Source organism: Podarcis vaucheri (assembly GCF_965113315.1).
Source record: "Podarcis vaucheri genome assembly, chromosome: 6".
In the NCBI taxonomy this organism is placed as follows: domain Eukaryota; kingdom Metazoa; phylum Chordata; class Lepidosauria; order Squamata; family Lacertidae; genus Podarcis; species Podarcis vaucheri.
Window position 1 is genome coordinate 87,278,867 of NC_138764.1, and position 15,273 is coordinate 87,294,139.

The 15,273-nt window shown below is 46.6% G+C and overlaps 1 protein-coding gene and 1 long non-coding RNA gene across 3 annotated transcripts in view; both read right to left on the reverse strand.

Annotated features, from left to right (window-relative positions):
* Positions 1-15,273, reverse strand: part of LOC309534458 — a 126,626-nt gene that overhangs the window by 23,226 nt on the left and 88,127 nt on the right. The gene's annotated exons all lie outside the window — the stretch shown is intronic.
* PTGIS (prostaglandin I2 synthase) overlaps positions 1-15,273 on the reverse strand; it is a 45,578-nt gene that overhangs the window by 11,462 nt on the left and 18,843 nt on the right. For both annotated transcript variants that reach the window (XM_082226192.1, XM_082226191.1), the window contains exons 4-7: positions 11,027-11,170; positions 8,699-8,853; positions 6,314-6,495; positions 1,587-1,755 (exon numbers count right to left, since the gene is read on the reverse strand). In XM_082226192.1, coding sequence (XP_082082318.1) covers positions 1,587-1,755; positions 6,314-6,495; positions 8,699-8,853; positions 11,027-11,170 — 650 coding nt within the window. The remainder of the gene's footprint in view (positions 1-1,586; positions 1,756-6,313; positions 6,496-8,698; positions 8,854-11,026; positions 11,171-15,273) is intronic.

Sequence of the window (15,273 nt, forward strand, 5' to 3'; positions counted from 1 at the left end):
GGAGGGGGTGGTGTAGAATGTGACCTTTGTATGCCAGAAATATTCACCCCTGAACATTAGGCACAACCTTACTTCTCTTGAGAGACACAAATAAATTTGATGTTGAATCGGATGCTTGTGCAATGATTATATAAGCGCATGTTGGAGTCCTACATTTGGCAGATGCTAATGAAGAAGTATTTCTCTTCTCTTTATGACTACACATTAAGAATAACCATATATTCACATAAATCTTGCAGGGGAGGCTCAGCAGCAATTTGGATGTGCATTTCAGAGAAATTTAGGGGAGTGAGCATGAGTGAAAGAGGTATTAAGTGCCAGCCAACTTATTGCTCTTCAGATATTGAGCGAGGCTTCTACAAATATGAGTCTTCCTCAGGGGCCCTGCACTTCCCAAATGTGCCTGAGGCCCAGTAATTAATAACACTCCATGGATCACCCTGCATAGGGAGGTTTGATCTTTGACTCTATCCCTGAAGCAGTCTCCGGCTCCTCCACCAACTCGTCATGGACCCAAAGTCCTCTAATCTCTTGGATGAGAAGATAGAAATCGTACCAGAATGCCAGGCTTCTCAAACCAGGGTCCTGCCCAAGCACTGAAGAGGCCACCACCATGACTTAGGACCTCAATTGGTTATGTGAGCATTGTTGAAGTAATTCATGGGTGCCTAGGACCTGTCGAAGGTCCTGTAAAGTTTAATGGTAACACCAGCTTCTGATTGTCTCCCATTCAAAACCAGTCCTTCCAAGTCTTGCTCAGCTCCCTGTAGGTTCCCAGCATGACTGAAACAGGACTCATGTAATGAAATACTTGAGCAGGCGCCATCATATGAGAGTTATGTACCGTTTCCTGCACAGAAGTGCAGATATTAGGCCGCTTCAGTTGTTCTCTCCTCAGGTGATTACAGTTGTCTGAGGGGCAGATGCTTTCCTTGCCCCCACCATTATGCCCCCTCATGACCACATGTTGAGGCTAAAGGTCTGAAGCAGGGATCCTGCTTTAAGTATGTTGGCCCTGCCCCAATGATGATTGCCTTACACTTCCTAATGATAGGGCCGGCTCTGCACAGATTCAGAAAGACTGAGTAACTGGGAAGCTCATGGAGACAGCTATAACCATGATAGGGGTATCTGGAAACAGTGCAACTCAGACCACAGAAATGTAGGGACAGTAGAGAATCTGGTGGTCCTGGGTCCACATGTGAAGGGAAATTGGATGTCAAAGAAGCACATGGGATGGATGCAGGGATGCAGGAGCCAGTGGTACTGCTGTGAGCTAGTGTGGTCTAGTGGTTAGGGTGTTGGGCTAGGACCTGGGAGACCAGAGTTCAAATCCACACCTATCCATGGAACTCACTGGGTGACCTAGACCCAGGCACCATTTGGCAGCCTAACCTACCTCACAGGATGGTTGAAGCAAAAAAATGGGTATGGGGAGAACCATATATGCTACCTTGCTCTCTGGAGCAAAGGCAGGATATACATGTACTGTAATAATAAATAACATGTTTTTTATTATTAAAAAAAAAAGTTTCATGGAAGGTATCAAATTGCCTGAGGCTGGCTCCAAATGTGAGATTACTAACCAAAAATGGGTGTGCAGTCTAAAATCTCTTGGCTGATTCCATGCATTTGTCCAATTTTTTGTCTTCTACTTCGAAAAATTGCTTCCATTTCACCTTGAACTGCTGCCATGGCTGAAGGGTATTTTAAAAGAAACAGGAGAAGCCAGAAAACTGCAGGCCCTGCATTACTCTAAAAATAAACACAACAACAAGATTGTCAACAACAATAACAACAACAACAACAAAACAACAACAACTCATGAATCAATAAAGCATCTACTACAACAACATAAGGAAACAAAACACAAGTCACTGTAAATATCATTTTCATTTGTAAAGAACACCAATTGCATCCATAACATGAAAGTAAATTAACAAGAGGATGGTTCTTGAAGGATTGCCCTGAAAGGCTGATAAATATCTTTCAAGCACTTGTGCATTATTAATGGTAGTATTCCCAGACCTAATCGGCTCCTTCAGAAACTCGAAGCATCTGACAATTCTTTTATCAGGAAGACAATAACAGGAGGAGCCTGGACAAGCCCTGTGAATTTAGGCATATACAGTGGCACCTCGGGTTAAGAACTTAATTCATTCTGGAGGTCTGTTCTTAACCTGAAACTGTTCTTAACCTGAAGCACCACTTTAGCTAATGGGGCCTCCTGCTGCTGCTGCGCTGCCGAAGCGTATGTAACCTGAGGTACCACTGTAATTGAATCAAAGCCGGAAGCAGAACATGAAGGCTTGTATCCATGTCATACTTAGAGCAGACCTGTTGAAATCAATGGGCACCAGTTGCAGGGCAAGCTCAACCCCTGATTGACTATGTTGGAGAGAGTTTGGATGGAGTGTGTGTGGGGGGGGGGGATAACTTTGCATCTCAATCTACCTCCCTTACATTGCAATGAATATAAGTTAGAAAGGTTTCATAAATATGCAAATTATGTAAGTTTTCCTCAGGGCTTCGGTGCGCCAGAGCTCATGCACCCGAACCAAGCATGGCTGAATACGTGGAGATAATGGTAACAGAAATTATGACATAAATTCAGCCATAGCAGCAGTGGCGTAGCGTGGGTTGTCAGCACCCGGGGCAAGGCAAGTAATTTGCGCCCCCTAACCCGTGGATTTGCGCCCCCTAACCCTAACCCCCAGATGTTGCGCCCGGTGCAGCCGGGCCCCCCTGCACCCCCCATGCTACGCCTCCTAAGCATGTGCAGAGCGCCTCTCTCCGCCACCGCCACGCGGTGCTCAGCCTGCGCGTGGGCAGGCCCTTTGCGTCACGCGCACTTGGCAATCCCCGGCACCTCTCCTCTCCTCTCTCTCTCCCTGGAGAAATGAAGCAGTGACCCGACAAGGAGTAGCGAAGGATGGGCATGTTTCGTCCCTGATCCGGATGAGATCAAGGCGCCGGCAACGGGAAGGAGGCGGGGGAGAAGCAGGAGCAGGCCAGCCGGGGCTACTCCAGACCCCCCCCCCATCTCTCCCATCGCCGCTGGAGGGGTCATGGAGGCACTGAGCCCGGGAGGCGGGTAGCCAGCCAGGGCGCACCTACCCAACCTCACCGTGCCCAGGTGTGCTGCTCTCTCCAGCTTCCTCCCGGCCGGGCCAGCAGCTCCACCTCTTCCTTTGCCTCTTTGAGCTGCTTAATTCCCAGCAAGCGCTTAGCAGGCTCGGATCGGATCCTACAGCAGGCGGCGCCTCTACCTCCTCCTCCTCCTCCTCCCGGCTTTGCTGCTGCTGCTGCACGGCTCTTTTCCCTCCACCGACGGCGCGCTGCGCCTTGGAGAGGTTCCCGCTTCCTCGAGGGGGGCCAGCCAAACGGAGACGTCGACCCCGCACCCCAAACAAGCCTCGATTGCTTGTCCCTTCCCTCTGGACTCGCGCCCCCCCAGATGTTGCGCCCGGTGCAGCCGGCACCCCTGGCACCCCCCACGCTACGCCACTGCATAGCAGACAGCATGGTGAATAATGTAGTATTTGGTGGAAACCAAAGTGCTGCAGAGTGGAAGCAGAACAGATTGTGATGAGTATAGAAATCACTGCCTTCTCACATCCTTTACCAGAGATGCAACACGAGACCTTTTGCGTGCATGGTGTGTGTCCTTTTACTGAGCCACAGAACATCCCTTTCTCTCTATACAATTCCTACATCTCACTTCTTGTTCAAAAACAAGGCTTCTAGCAATCTGAACTACAGGAACGATCTGGAAAAGAATGGTTATACTGCTCTCTAAAGGCTGAACAAAGCAAAAGGGAGTAAAAAAAAAGGAAAAAGTGAGATATTTGCTCCCCCCCCCCATTTTTCCTAAACCTCACAGCTTTTGCTCTAGTCTTGTGCTTTGTTTAGACCTAGCTTATGAAGTTGGCTTGTGTACACCCACATCATTAGGCTTGCTGCAGCCAATGGCCATATGGAGAAAAAGTGCCAGGAAAGTTGAACGCGAAAGGTCCCAGCTTCAATTCCAGGCAGTGGCGAAGCTACCTGCTCCAGCACTGGGGGTGGTGTACATCTGGGGGCATGGCTGGCGAACGTCCCAGGGAGCATGGCACGCATCAGGGTGTGTGTGCAGCAAGCAGTGTGCATCTCGGGGCATGCACAGCAGGCAGTGCAAGTCCTGGGGGTGTACAGCAAGCGGCGAGAGTCCCAGGGGTGAGGGCGGCTGCGATGTCACCCCCCCAGATGGCACCTGGAGCATACCACCCCCCTCACTCCCATGGCCCGTTTACAATGTTAAGCCCCCTTCCTAAATGTGTTGAAACTGGAGCAAGAGTTTGACCATCAGTGCTAAATGGACAGCTGAGAACTCAAGCCCCCCTTGGAAGTGCATTTCCTCCATGTAACTTGAATCATGCAAGGGACAGTTTCACCTCCGCTAGAGTTTTTAGCATCTAACTTGAACATCCCCCCTCCATCATGTTCTCCTCATAGCCCTCCACATGTCTGGGGCTGAATTTCTGTAGCAGGGAGCCTGTGCTGTACACATGCACTGTACAATCTAGAACCCTGGTCTTCCATGCTTTCAAAATGTGTGGAGAGCTGACACAAGTAGAGAAGGTTGCTTGTCAAAGCAGTTCAGTTCCCAAGCCGTGGAAAGTTACGGATCTGAGAGTTCAAGAGGTGACATAAAAGGATGGAGCTGTTGAGCTCATCTCCATTCTCCTCCATGCACTATCCTAATCATGTAGCAGGTGAACTTTTGAAGAGGGTTTCAGAGTTTCCTAATTATAAAAACAGGTTGTCTTTGCATAGGGAAGTTTCCCACCTGCCCCTTTGCACCCAGGATGGCAAATCTATTTTAGAATCTGGAAAATACACTCCATGGAAAATCAAGGGTAAAAAAAAATCCGATGGACCAAGCTTTGTGAACTTTCCTCTGCTTTTCTTTTTAAAATTGTGATGATTAAGTGAAATGCAATATAGCACCATCGCTGATAGCAAGTGCATCTACAGTACATTAAACCCAACAGAGAGGAGCGCAGGGCATACATAATTCATGCTGTTTTTGGATAGGAGGATGCAAGTTTATTCCGCACAACTTTTCAAGGAGGGCGACTGCTCTTTTAATTAAAGTGCAGGCATTTAAAGGAGGGGACAAAGTGCACAAGGTTTTAATCATTCATGTTGCAAGCAAATGCGTTTATTCGTGCTTTATGGGGTGGTGGTGGAATAAAGTCTCTTCCGCTTCCTTGGAGACTGCATTCCAGAAAATTCCTGTCATCTGCTAGGGAAGCTGCAGGGAAACTGCCCCAATGTCATTTGGGGCAGATGACCTAATGCATGTGGAATGTGGGGGGGGGGCGCACAGGGTTACAGGTGGAAGAAGCAGAAAAGCAAGCTGTATGCAGTGGTTTTCAGAGTGTGCTCAAAAAGGTTCCTCTGGAAACTGATTAGGGGCTCCTGAATACAATGTTCTTCTGCCACTACTGATACTCCCCTAGTAGTAAACTGTTTTATACCAAGTCAGGCTTTAGCCCATATAGGTAACAGAATCACAGAGGTGGAAGGGACCCTGAGGATCATTTAGTCCAAACCCCTGCAATGCAGGAATATGCAGCTTTATCCATATGGGGCTCAAACCTGCAACCTTGGCATTATCAGCAAGACGCTCTAACCAGCTGAGCTATCCAGTTGGTCGGTATTATTATTATTTTTTAAAAATATTTTTTATTAATTTTCTTTTCTCAAAACAAATATCCAATATCATTGTTAAACATACATTTTCCAATTTCCCCCCTCCCTGTTGACTTCCTTCAACTACAATTTCTGGCTTATTGCATCAAATGATACATTCTGCTGTTTATATACAATATTATGTTATCACATAATACTTCTTGTTCTTGGTTGGTATTATTTTAAGTGACCTCCTCAGCCCTAAATGGAGATGCCAGGGTTTGAACCTGAGACCTTCTGCATGCAAACCTTGTGTTTCCACTAGGATACAGAGTCCCTCTTGTGAAGCAGATTGTCACTGTCAAAACACTGGTAGCTCTTTGGCAAATGCATGCATGCAGGTCTTTATAGCAAATATCAGAGAACCTGTATACAAATGCAGCAATCCCATCCACGTGCTACATCTACATTAATGAAAGGCCTTTAGATTAAAATGTACATGTTCCTAGCTTCACCCATTCATGATAAAAAAAATAAATGAGGTTGCATGGAAGTTTGGAAGTGGAGAGTCAAGCTTACCATTTAAACTCCAAAAGGAAAGTGTCGATTGAGGAAGTGGGATGGTGGCATTTCCTACCTGAGTACTCCAGAGCTGCAACAGCATTGCTCTTGTCTGCATATTTTCATCTACTCCAAGGTCCACCAGGTGCTGTTTGTAGCTGTCCAGCCAAACACTTCGGTTAGCTCTGCAATCCAGTCTCTTCACAGATAGTAACTTCCAGAGGTGCTTCCTAATGCTGTTGATTTCCTTCTTTTCCGCTGCACATAGAAAAGCCAGTGGCATCAATATGGATGTTGTATTATTGTGATTGCACTAATATACCTCCCCCCACAAGAGGTCAGAAAAGCACATATGGGGCCGTCTCATTTTTTCCGGACAACAACTCTGTGAGATAATGGTATTATCTCAAATTGCCTTAGATTATTGCATTATATGCATTAATTCCAATTTTAATTGTTAGCCGTCTTGAGGGTCCTTGTTAAGAATGAAAGGTGGGAGACAAATGATTTCATAAATCAGTAGGTATACTGAAAGATTCTCCAATGCCACCATTCATAGCTGAGCAAGAATTTGAATCCAGGAGAACTCTAAGCAGTACCCTGGGATTGCAGAGATAAAGGGAAGCACACTCTGGTCTTTGTCAGTGAGCAGAGGCTGAAACCTTTGCCTCCCAGGAGGTGTATAATGGCATGGTAAGGACTAGTTGGGCCCCATCAACCAGCTAGAGGAGGAGGAACTGTTCAGATATTTGCATTCCTCTTCCCTCCCCATTCCCCTTTCCTTTTGAATCATGTCTACTAGACTGTAAGTCTGTAGAAAAGGACTGTCTTATCTTTTGATATGTGTACAGCACAGAACAGAATCCTAACCCCATAATAAGCACTATTGGAAGAGAGGAGTTAGGATTAGGTGGTGGTCCCTCTGCTAGGCTATGCCAGTGGTGGAACTCTGCTGCCATGGAGGTTTCCACTGTTTGAGTAGTAGTCCTCATAGTTTTTCCACTATTCTGCAAGTATCATTCGAATGGGTAACCCATGGGTATGCAAACTAAGGCCCGGGGGCTGAATCTGGCCCAATCACCTTCTGAATCCGGCCCACGGATGGTCCAGGAATCAGCGTGTTTTTACATGAGTAGAATGTGTCCTTATAGTTAAAATGCATCTCTGTTATTTGTGGGGTATGCCTGGTGTTTTTACATGAGTAGAATATGTGCTTTTATTTAAAATACATCTCTGGGTTATTTGTGGGGCATAGGAATTCGTTCATTCCCCCAAAAAAATATAGTCCGACCCCCCACAAAGTCTGAGGGACAGTGGACCAGCCCCCTGCTGAAAAAGTTTGCTGACCCTGGGGTAACCAGATCTATCTATTCCTTAAAAAAACAAGCAAACCACAACTCCCTGCAAGGCAAAACGACCTGAAAGGTTGCACAATAGCACCATCTACTGCTCATAATAGCTTCTGTACATTAAGTAGTCTAGTCCTTCTTGGACTAGACAGTGTTACTGTCAGATCACATTTATGCAGCAGTGTTATGGGCTTATTTTTTTGCAACTGGGAACATCTGGTTAGTGGAGCAGCAGCTGCCGCCGCCAAAACTCTGAAGACATGAGAATGAAACTTGAGGGACACGGCCTAACCCAAAATGCTCCCAAGGTAGAGATGGCTCCGGCAGTGGTGGAAAAGGAGTGGGATGGAAGCTCTGCTGGTTTAGCAAAAGAGCTCAGTGGTGATGGGCCACCAGATCTAGACGGTGGTGCAGACTTGTGTACTTTTGGTCCAGAGGGCAAGACAAAACAAAGGGGTGGAAATTGCAAGGAGGCAGATTTGGGCTTAACATGAGAAGGTCCTAACAGCAAGAGCTTCTCAACAGTATAGAAAGCTTCTCTGGGAGGTGCTAGACTTGCCTTCACTTAGATGAACTAAGAGGCCCATCTGCATAGGAATCTGTTATTGCAAAATTCCTGCACAAAGCAGGGAAGCTGGAGTAGACTGCTTTCAAATTACCTTCTGGTTCTGAAATCCTAAGACTATCCAAGATCCATTAAAGATCTGTGTGCTTGTGTGTGTGTGTGTGTGTGTGTGTGTGCATGCACACACATAAACATATGCATTTATGCAAATACACATAACTTAATTTTAAAATGCAAAAAATAAATTTACATAAAGAAAGGTGTGTTGGGGGATAGGGCAGAGCCGACCCTACCGTTAGGCAGATTGAGGCAGCCACCTCAAACAGCAAATGCTGGGGCGGGGCAGCCTCCTACAATTCTCCAGAGTCCCATGAGCTCTCCCCAAGTCTGGTGCCTCAAGCAGTTAGCTCTGTCTACAAAGGCTGAGAGATGAATTTCCAGGTTTGGTGATGGAGAGCGTTGTTTTTGGAGGCCGAGCCACACACCACTTCCAATTTACCAAGCACCAGAGTTTGGGGAATGATTGTTCTTGACCAGACACACCAACCTGCACTCAAGATGGAGCGAGCAGCTTTCATCAAAAGACGGTCCAGTTTATAAAACTCAGAGTATATTTCCAGGGAGAAGGCCAGGTCTTTAGCTTGATTCCTGCTATCCTCATAATCTTTGCCTTCATTGCCATACAGTGTCAGGAACCCAGCTCTGGCAAGTGGGGATAGAAACAATAAAAATCCTCTTTAAAATACTATTATTTTCTTGCAATATAAATATCACAGTCATCTTGAACAAATGTATTAATTACAATGACTTTCAGTACCATTTATATGGAAATGGTAGCATCTCTACCTCTCTATTCAAACCCTTTCATCCTCAACTCATTATGCGTGCCTTTTGAAAATTCATATCTATATTAAATATCTGCTTTTCTGCTATTCTTCTTGCTTGTCTCATGCTCAGTATATCCAAAGCTGAGTTTTATCTCTTCCATCCCATTTTTCTCATAATCAGTCTCCTCATCTATTGACAATATCACCATCTATGATGTGCACTATGTGTACAATGTGTACAATGACTGTGTACACATTGCTGTTTACTCAGGCTCCTGTGAGTACACACAACATCAGCCACAATGCTCTTGCTTCTGGAGAAATTGCTTCTGGCACATCTTCCCTCAAACCAGCTTCCATCTGTTTTGAAAACAGTGTCCCACAGTGTGGAAGCAGAAGTCCTTTCCACAAGTGCAAAGTCACCTTGGGTTACAACTCTTGATAACTTTTGTAAAAAAGTGAGGGCCAGCAGTCTTTAGAGCAGGATGGAGAAGCTGTGGCCTTCCAGATGCTATTAGACTCTTACTCCCATTAATCTCAGCCACCATGGCCAATGTTGTGACATCATTCAAAAAATGGCTGGAAGGCCACAAGTTTCCCATCTGTGCTTTAAACTCTCCCCAGAAGGCTGGATTCTGAACTGAAAATGTTCCACTGTGTGATCCCGGCTAGATACATACCAATATACATGTCAGATCCCCAATGGGCCTAAAGGTCCATTTAATATTTAAATTGTGTTTTATTTCTCATTAAAAGTGGTGTTCTACAAGGCCAATGTCCATTTAGACATTCAATATGTATTCTTCTCCACATTCTGCAGGATGGTGGAAGGATAGACAAGGAAATGAACAGTGCCAATTTCATTCCTAAGGACACACCGTTGCAGATTTCACTTAAGAATTAAGACCAAGCTTCCTTTCCTATACAGAATCATGTTTTGGGGGCCTTTGGGCAAGATGCTCTCTTCCTCACTGCTCTTCCTCTTCCTCACTGCTATCTCCCTGGCCTATTTGCTTGCCCCTCAACCTATGGGCTGGTCCAGTTTGCAGACTCACTCGGAGGGAGAGGACAAGGTCCGATGGATGCTGCTGTTCCTTCTCTCCCTTCCTGTTGCTGTTCGTTTTCCTTGTGAGGAATGGCAAACGGGTAGCAAGAGCAGGGAGGAAGAAAAGCAGAGGGTTGGCAATGGGTCCCCTGGTGAGTTAGGAGTCCCATCTGGTACCCAGTGATGCCACTGGGTATCTGATGTGTTGTTGTTGTGTCCGACTCTTTGTGACCCCATGGACCAGAGCACGCCAGGCACTCCTGTCTTCTGCTGCCTCCCGCAGTTTGGTCAAACTCATGCTGGTAGCTTCGAGAACACTGCCCAACCATCTCATCCTCTCTCGTCCCCTTCTCCTTGTGCCCTCCATCTTTCCCAACATCAGGGTCTTTTCCAGGGAGTCTTCTCTTCCCATGAGGTGGCCAAAGTATTGGAGCCTCAGCTTCAGGATCTGTCCTTCCAGTGAGCGCTCAGGGCTGATTTCCTTCAGAATGGATCGGTTTGATCTTCTTGCAGTCCATGGGACTCTCAAGAGTCTCCTCCAGCACCATAATTCAAAAGCATCCATTCTTCGGCGATCAGCCTTCTTTATGGTCCAGCTCTCACTTCCATACATCACTACTGAGGTATCTGATGTAGGAACCGCCTGATCCCTTATATCCCTGCCAAGTCACTACTGGTGGCCGCCCATGGTTCAGATGCATGGCTTGTATCCACAAGGAGCCATTGGGTTGGTATTGCGAGCCCAGTTTTATGAGATAGGCAGCCCTCTCCCCACCTGTTGAACTTCCAGCACCCACTGAATACTTTTTTATTCCAGCAGGCAGCTTAATTGAATTCTGACTTTATAATGTTAACTGATTATACTGAGTTTCTTGTGCATCACTTTGAGATGATGGCAACTAAGCGGTATATAAACTGTCTGAATAAATATATGCTGGCCCTGAGCAGACCTCACCACCATCTTCCTGTATCAGAGGAAAGGGCTTAGGTATGCTGTGCTCACCTGAACATTGTACTGTAGGAGAGGTGAAACAGACCTTCCTCTTTCCACTGCTGGCTGGCTCTATCTGGGTCAGAAAGCAGAATGGTTCGTAAGTTGAAGAACATCGCCTTTGTTAGGGTGGGGAGGTTCTTGTTCTGCAGAGTCCTGGGGAAGGAAAAGTGGGACAAAACAAACCTCTTTACTTTAGAAGAATAAAAGCAAGAGCTTATTAAAGGTGTAGTTTAACCATTCATAAGACATAAGTTCCTTTTCTTTTGTTACAGGCCCTGTTACAAGGTGTAGAATTTAAATCAGGGACAGTAGCAATTAAAATAACAGTAAGAGGCAAGATTTAGAATGTTTCAGTCATGAACAATGCAATCCCATTGAAAACTGCAACACATGTGACATTGGCTTTCTTATCTGCTGCTACACACTGTGAATTCTGGAAGGACTGAACTCACAAAACTACTGTTAATGGTGAAAGTGTTCAGAGTCTCCCTCTGCTGTAGTCATTTTTCCTAAATACAGTAACCTAAAGCTCCCCACCAGCCCATCTGGAGGAGAAGCTGTCAATGCGCCAGTTAAGGGGCTCTCGTCACATTTCTCAGCAGGAAGCAACAGGAAGCAATACAAAGAGCAGGACTTACAAACAGGAGTTTTTAAATTAATGACACGATCATCCATAGTGCTTTGCCTGAGCTGCAGCCCCATTCAACTACAGCAGCTAAAAATGCCCACAATTGAGATCTGAAAAATACAGGAGGACAACACAGAAAATACTGGACTGCAGCAATTTAACAACAGCAACATCTGGATTCTCTGTAAAAAGCATATGACCAAAGGGTGGCAATTCCAGAGAAAAGGGCTAATGGAGAAGCAAGCATAGATAGCAGTTTGGATGAACTCAGAGGTCCCAAGTGAGCTGGCAAGATTCCCTAAAATACGCCTACGTACCATTACCAATCTTTCCCTGCAACAACTGCTGAAGAGGGCAGGTGTATTTGGGGGTGCATTATTAGTTCATTAATGACAGCCAATTTGCCACGTGCCCTTTTTTGTACTGAACACGAAAGCCTAGAATTTATTTCTGATGTTCACGCATCAGAGCCACTGCACATACAGACAGGCCCCACCTGGACCACTTTCAACAGTCCAAAGAATTCTAGGAACTTCAGTCTCTTACGGGTTCTGAGAATAGGTTAGGAGACACCTGCGCCCCTCATGGAGCAACAGTTTTCAGAGTGGTTTGACTGTCCCTCTTCACAGGGAGCTCTGGAAATTGTAGCTCTTGGGCTTGTTTTTGTTAGAACAAGTGTAAAGGAACAGGCAGAATATAACATGCTGAGGGAATAAGGCCTTGAGAAGAGGCAGAGAAAGGCCCCCACATAACAAGACCCAAAGCTGAGTGTGGCCAACATTACTGTATGGTTTGGTGCCCTTCTGAGCGGCCACTATCTTCTATTTACATATCTGTCACATTTGCACCTCATCTTTCCTCCAAAGAGGTCAGGCAGCATTTCTTTCTGTTTTATGCTCCCAACAACCCTGCAGTGTAGGTTGGGCAGGGAGAAGATGTCTGGCCCTTAAATTCCGCAGCAAGGTTCACTACTGAACTGAGACATGAACTCTCCTCATTCTGCCCCATACACAATGCAACTTTCATTACCCAAAGCTACATCGACTGCTTCTTTGAGAACCATTCTGTTACTGAACACCTCAGAGGACTAAATGACTCTGTTTTTCTTGGCCCGCTCACTGGGAAACTTCCACAAGTAAAGCTTTCACAAGGAACTTGCATCCAGCAGTGCCACTCCTTGTTTACATTAAAGGTAAAGGTAAAGGTACCCCTGCCCGAACGGGCCAGTCTTGACAGACTCTGGGGTTTGTGCGCCCATCTCACATCTATTGGCCGGGGGCCAGCGCTGTCCGAAGACACTTCCGGGTCACGTGGCCAGCGTGACAACACTGCTCTGGTGAGCCAGAGCCGCACACGGAACGCCGTTTACCTTCCCGCTGGTAAGCGGTACCTATTTATCTACTTGCCCCCGGGGGTGCTTTCGAACTGCTAGGTTGGCAGGCGCTGGGACCGAGCAGCGGGAGCGCACCCCGCCGCGGGGATTCGAACCGCCGACCTTTCGATCGGCAAGCCCTAGGCGCTGAGGCTTTAACCCACAGCGCCACCCGCGTCCCGTGTTTACATTAGCCAACATTAATTCGTGTTTACATTAAACCCGTGTTTACATTAGCCAACATTAATTCGATCTGCTGGTTATGCTTTTACCTAAGGAGGTGGTAATGCGCATCTTTGTGATCCATTCAACTGAGGTGTAATAAGAGTACTCCCGATTATTAATATCAGAAGAAACCAGAAGCAACAGGATTCCCTTGTACAGTGTCATCTTCACAATAAAAGAATCATTGGCTGGGGAAGGAATAGGAAACCATTTCTAACCAGCAGGCCATATCCTTATTTCTCCACCCCTGCAGGGCCACATTGTATATGTGGCTGGGGCCACACACCTGTCAATCACCTGAAACCATAGTGACATCAAGTAATGCGGTACTTTGTAGCCCCTGCTGTCAGAACTTCAAAGTGCAGCATGGAGCTATTTGAAAACCCCTTTACAATACCCCCAAATGACTCTCTGAATCTCCAAAATCAGAAGTTTAAAGAGCAGCACCGGACTGTTTGCAAAAGAGCGTTCAAACAGCCCCCCCCACAGCACTTAGGCTGTGCACACCTGTTCCCAGCAGGGGAACAGGCAGGTGCCGCCAAACTGAGCAGGATTGTATTGTCCACTCATCCTGCTGGCTGCAGAAGTCTGCTTCGACAGCATGCTTCCCACAGATTATCCTGCAAGCCAGAGGTTTCCCGCCCCTGAGTTGAGACAAAGAGACAAAGAGAAACGCAGACCAAGTTCCAATCTCACCTTTGCTATGAGCTCACCAAGTGACCTGACACAAGCCACTTTCTGCAAATTTTAGAAATAATTAACCAGCTCCTCAGCTAGTGCCAAAAACTCAAGAGAGTTGGTGCCAGTTGTATCTTGTAGGGGAGGGAATTCCAGAACTGGGGTGCCGCCACCAAGAAGGCTGTCCCCCATATTGCTGCATAATAAGCATCAGCTAACGGCAGGGCAACCAAGAGAGCCTCTCTCGCAGATGCCAGCCATTGGAGAGTTATAACCAGATGACATCAGCTGCTCTCCCAACTATCCAGGCCCAAAGTTGCATGTGCCTTTACAAAGCATTCATTTAAGTGCCGGCATTGTAAGGTTGTTGTCAAGCAAGTGCTCAAGTTGTCAAGCAGCGTCAGTCCCTGCCCCCACCCAAGCATTGAGCTGTAAACACAGTTATCTGATGCTTCCAGTCATGTGACTCCAGCTCCATCAAATGAGCATTTATCCTCAGTGTTGTTGTTTTTTCCTTTTCGTTTTCCAGCGTAAACTCTGAGGTCTGGTTGTTTATGTTCTGCTATTGCCTTCTCCCTCTGCCCTCCCCCTCAGTTTTAAGGGTTTAATGCAGTTTGTGGCTATGCTAGAGACCCACCCACCCACCCCCGGTACAAAAGATTAAAACCCAGACACCATTCAAAATTTGAGATTCTACAGGAAGACTCTGAAAACAACAATATTTACAAAGCCAAACTGCTTATCCAATTCTTCTTGTAAGGACCTTTAAAGTAGGGATGAGGAAAATGCAGCCTTCCAGATTGCTAGAGCGTGAGATTCTTAATATCAGGGTCATGAATTTGAGCTCCACTCTGGGCAAAAAGATTCCTGCCTTACAGGAGTTGAACTGCCCTGAGACCCCCGAGTATAGGGCAGTATATAAATTCAATCCATCTATCTATAGAGGAAGGGACACAGGTGGCGCTGTGGCTTAAACCACAGAGCCTAGGACTTGCCGATCTGAAGGTCAGCAGTTCGAATCCCCGCGACGGGGTGAGCTCCCGTTGCTCGGTCCCTGCTCCTGCCCACCTAGCAGTTCGAAAGCACGTCAAAGTACAAGTAGATAAATAGGTACCACTCCAGCAGGAAGGTAAACGGCATTTCCGTGCTCTGCTCTGGTTCGCCAGAAGCGGCTTAGTCATGCTGGCCACATGACCCAGAAGCTGTACACCGGCTCCCTCGGCCTATAGAGTGAGATGAGCGCCACAACCCCAGAGTCGGTCACAACTGGACCTAATGGTCAGGCGTCCCTTTACCTTTACTTTATCTATAGAGGACCCTTCTGGTCCCTTCTATGATGTTGGATGCCAAGTC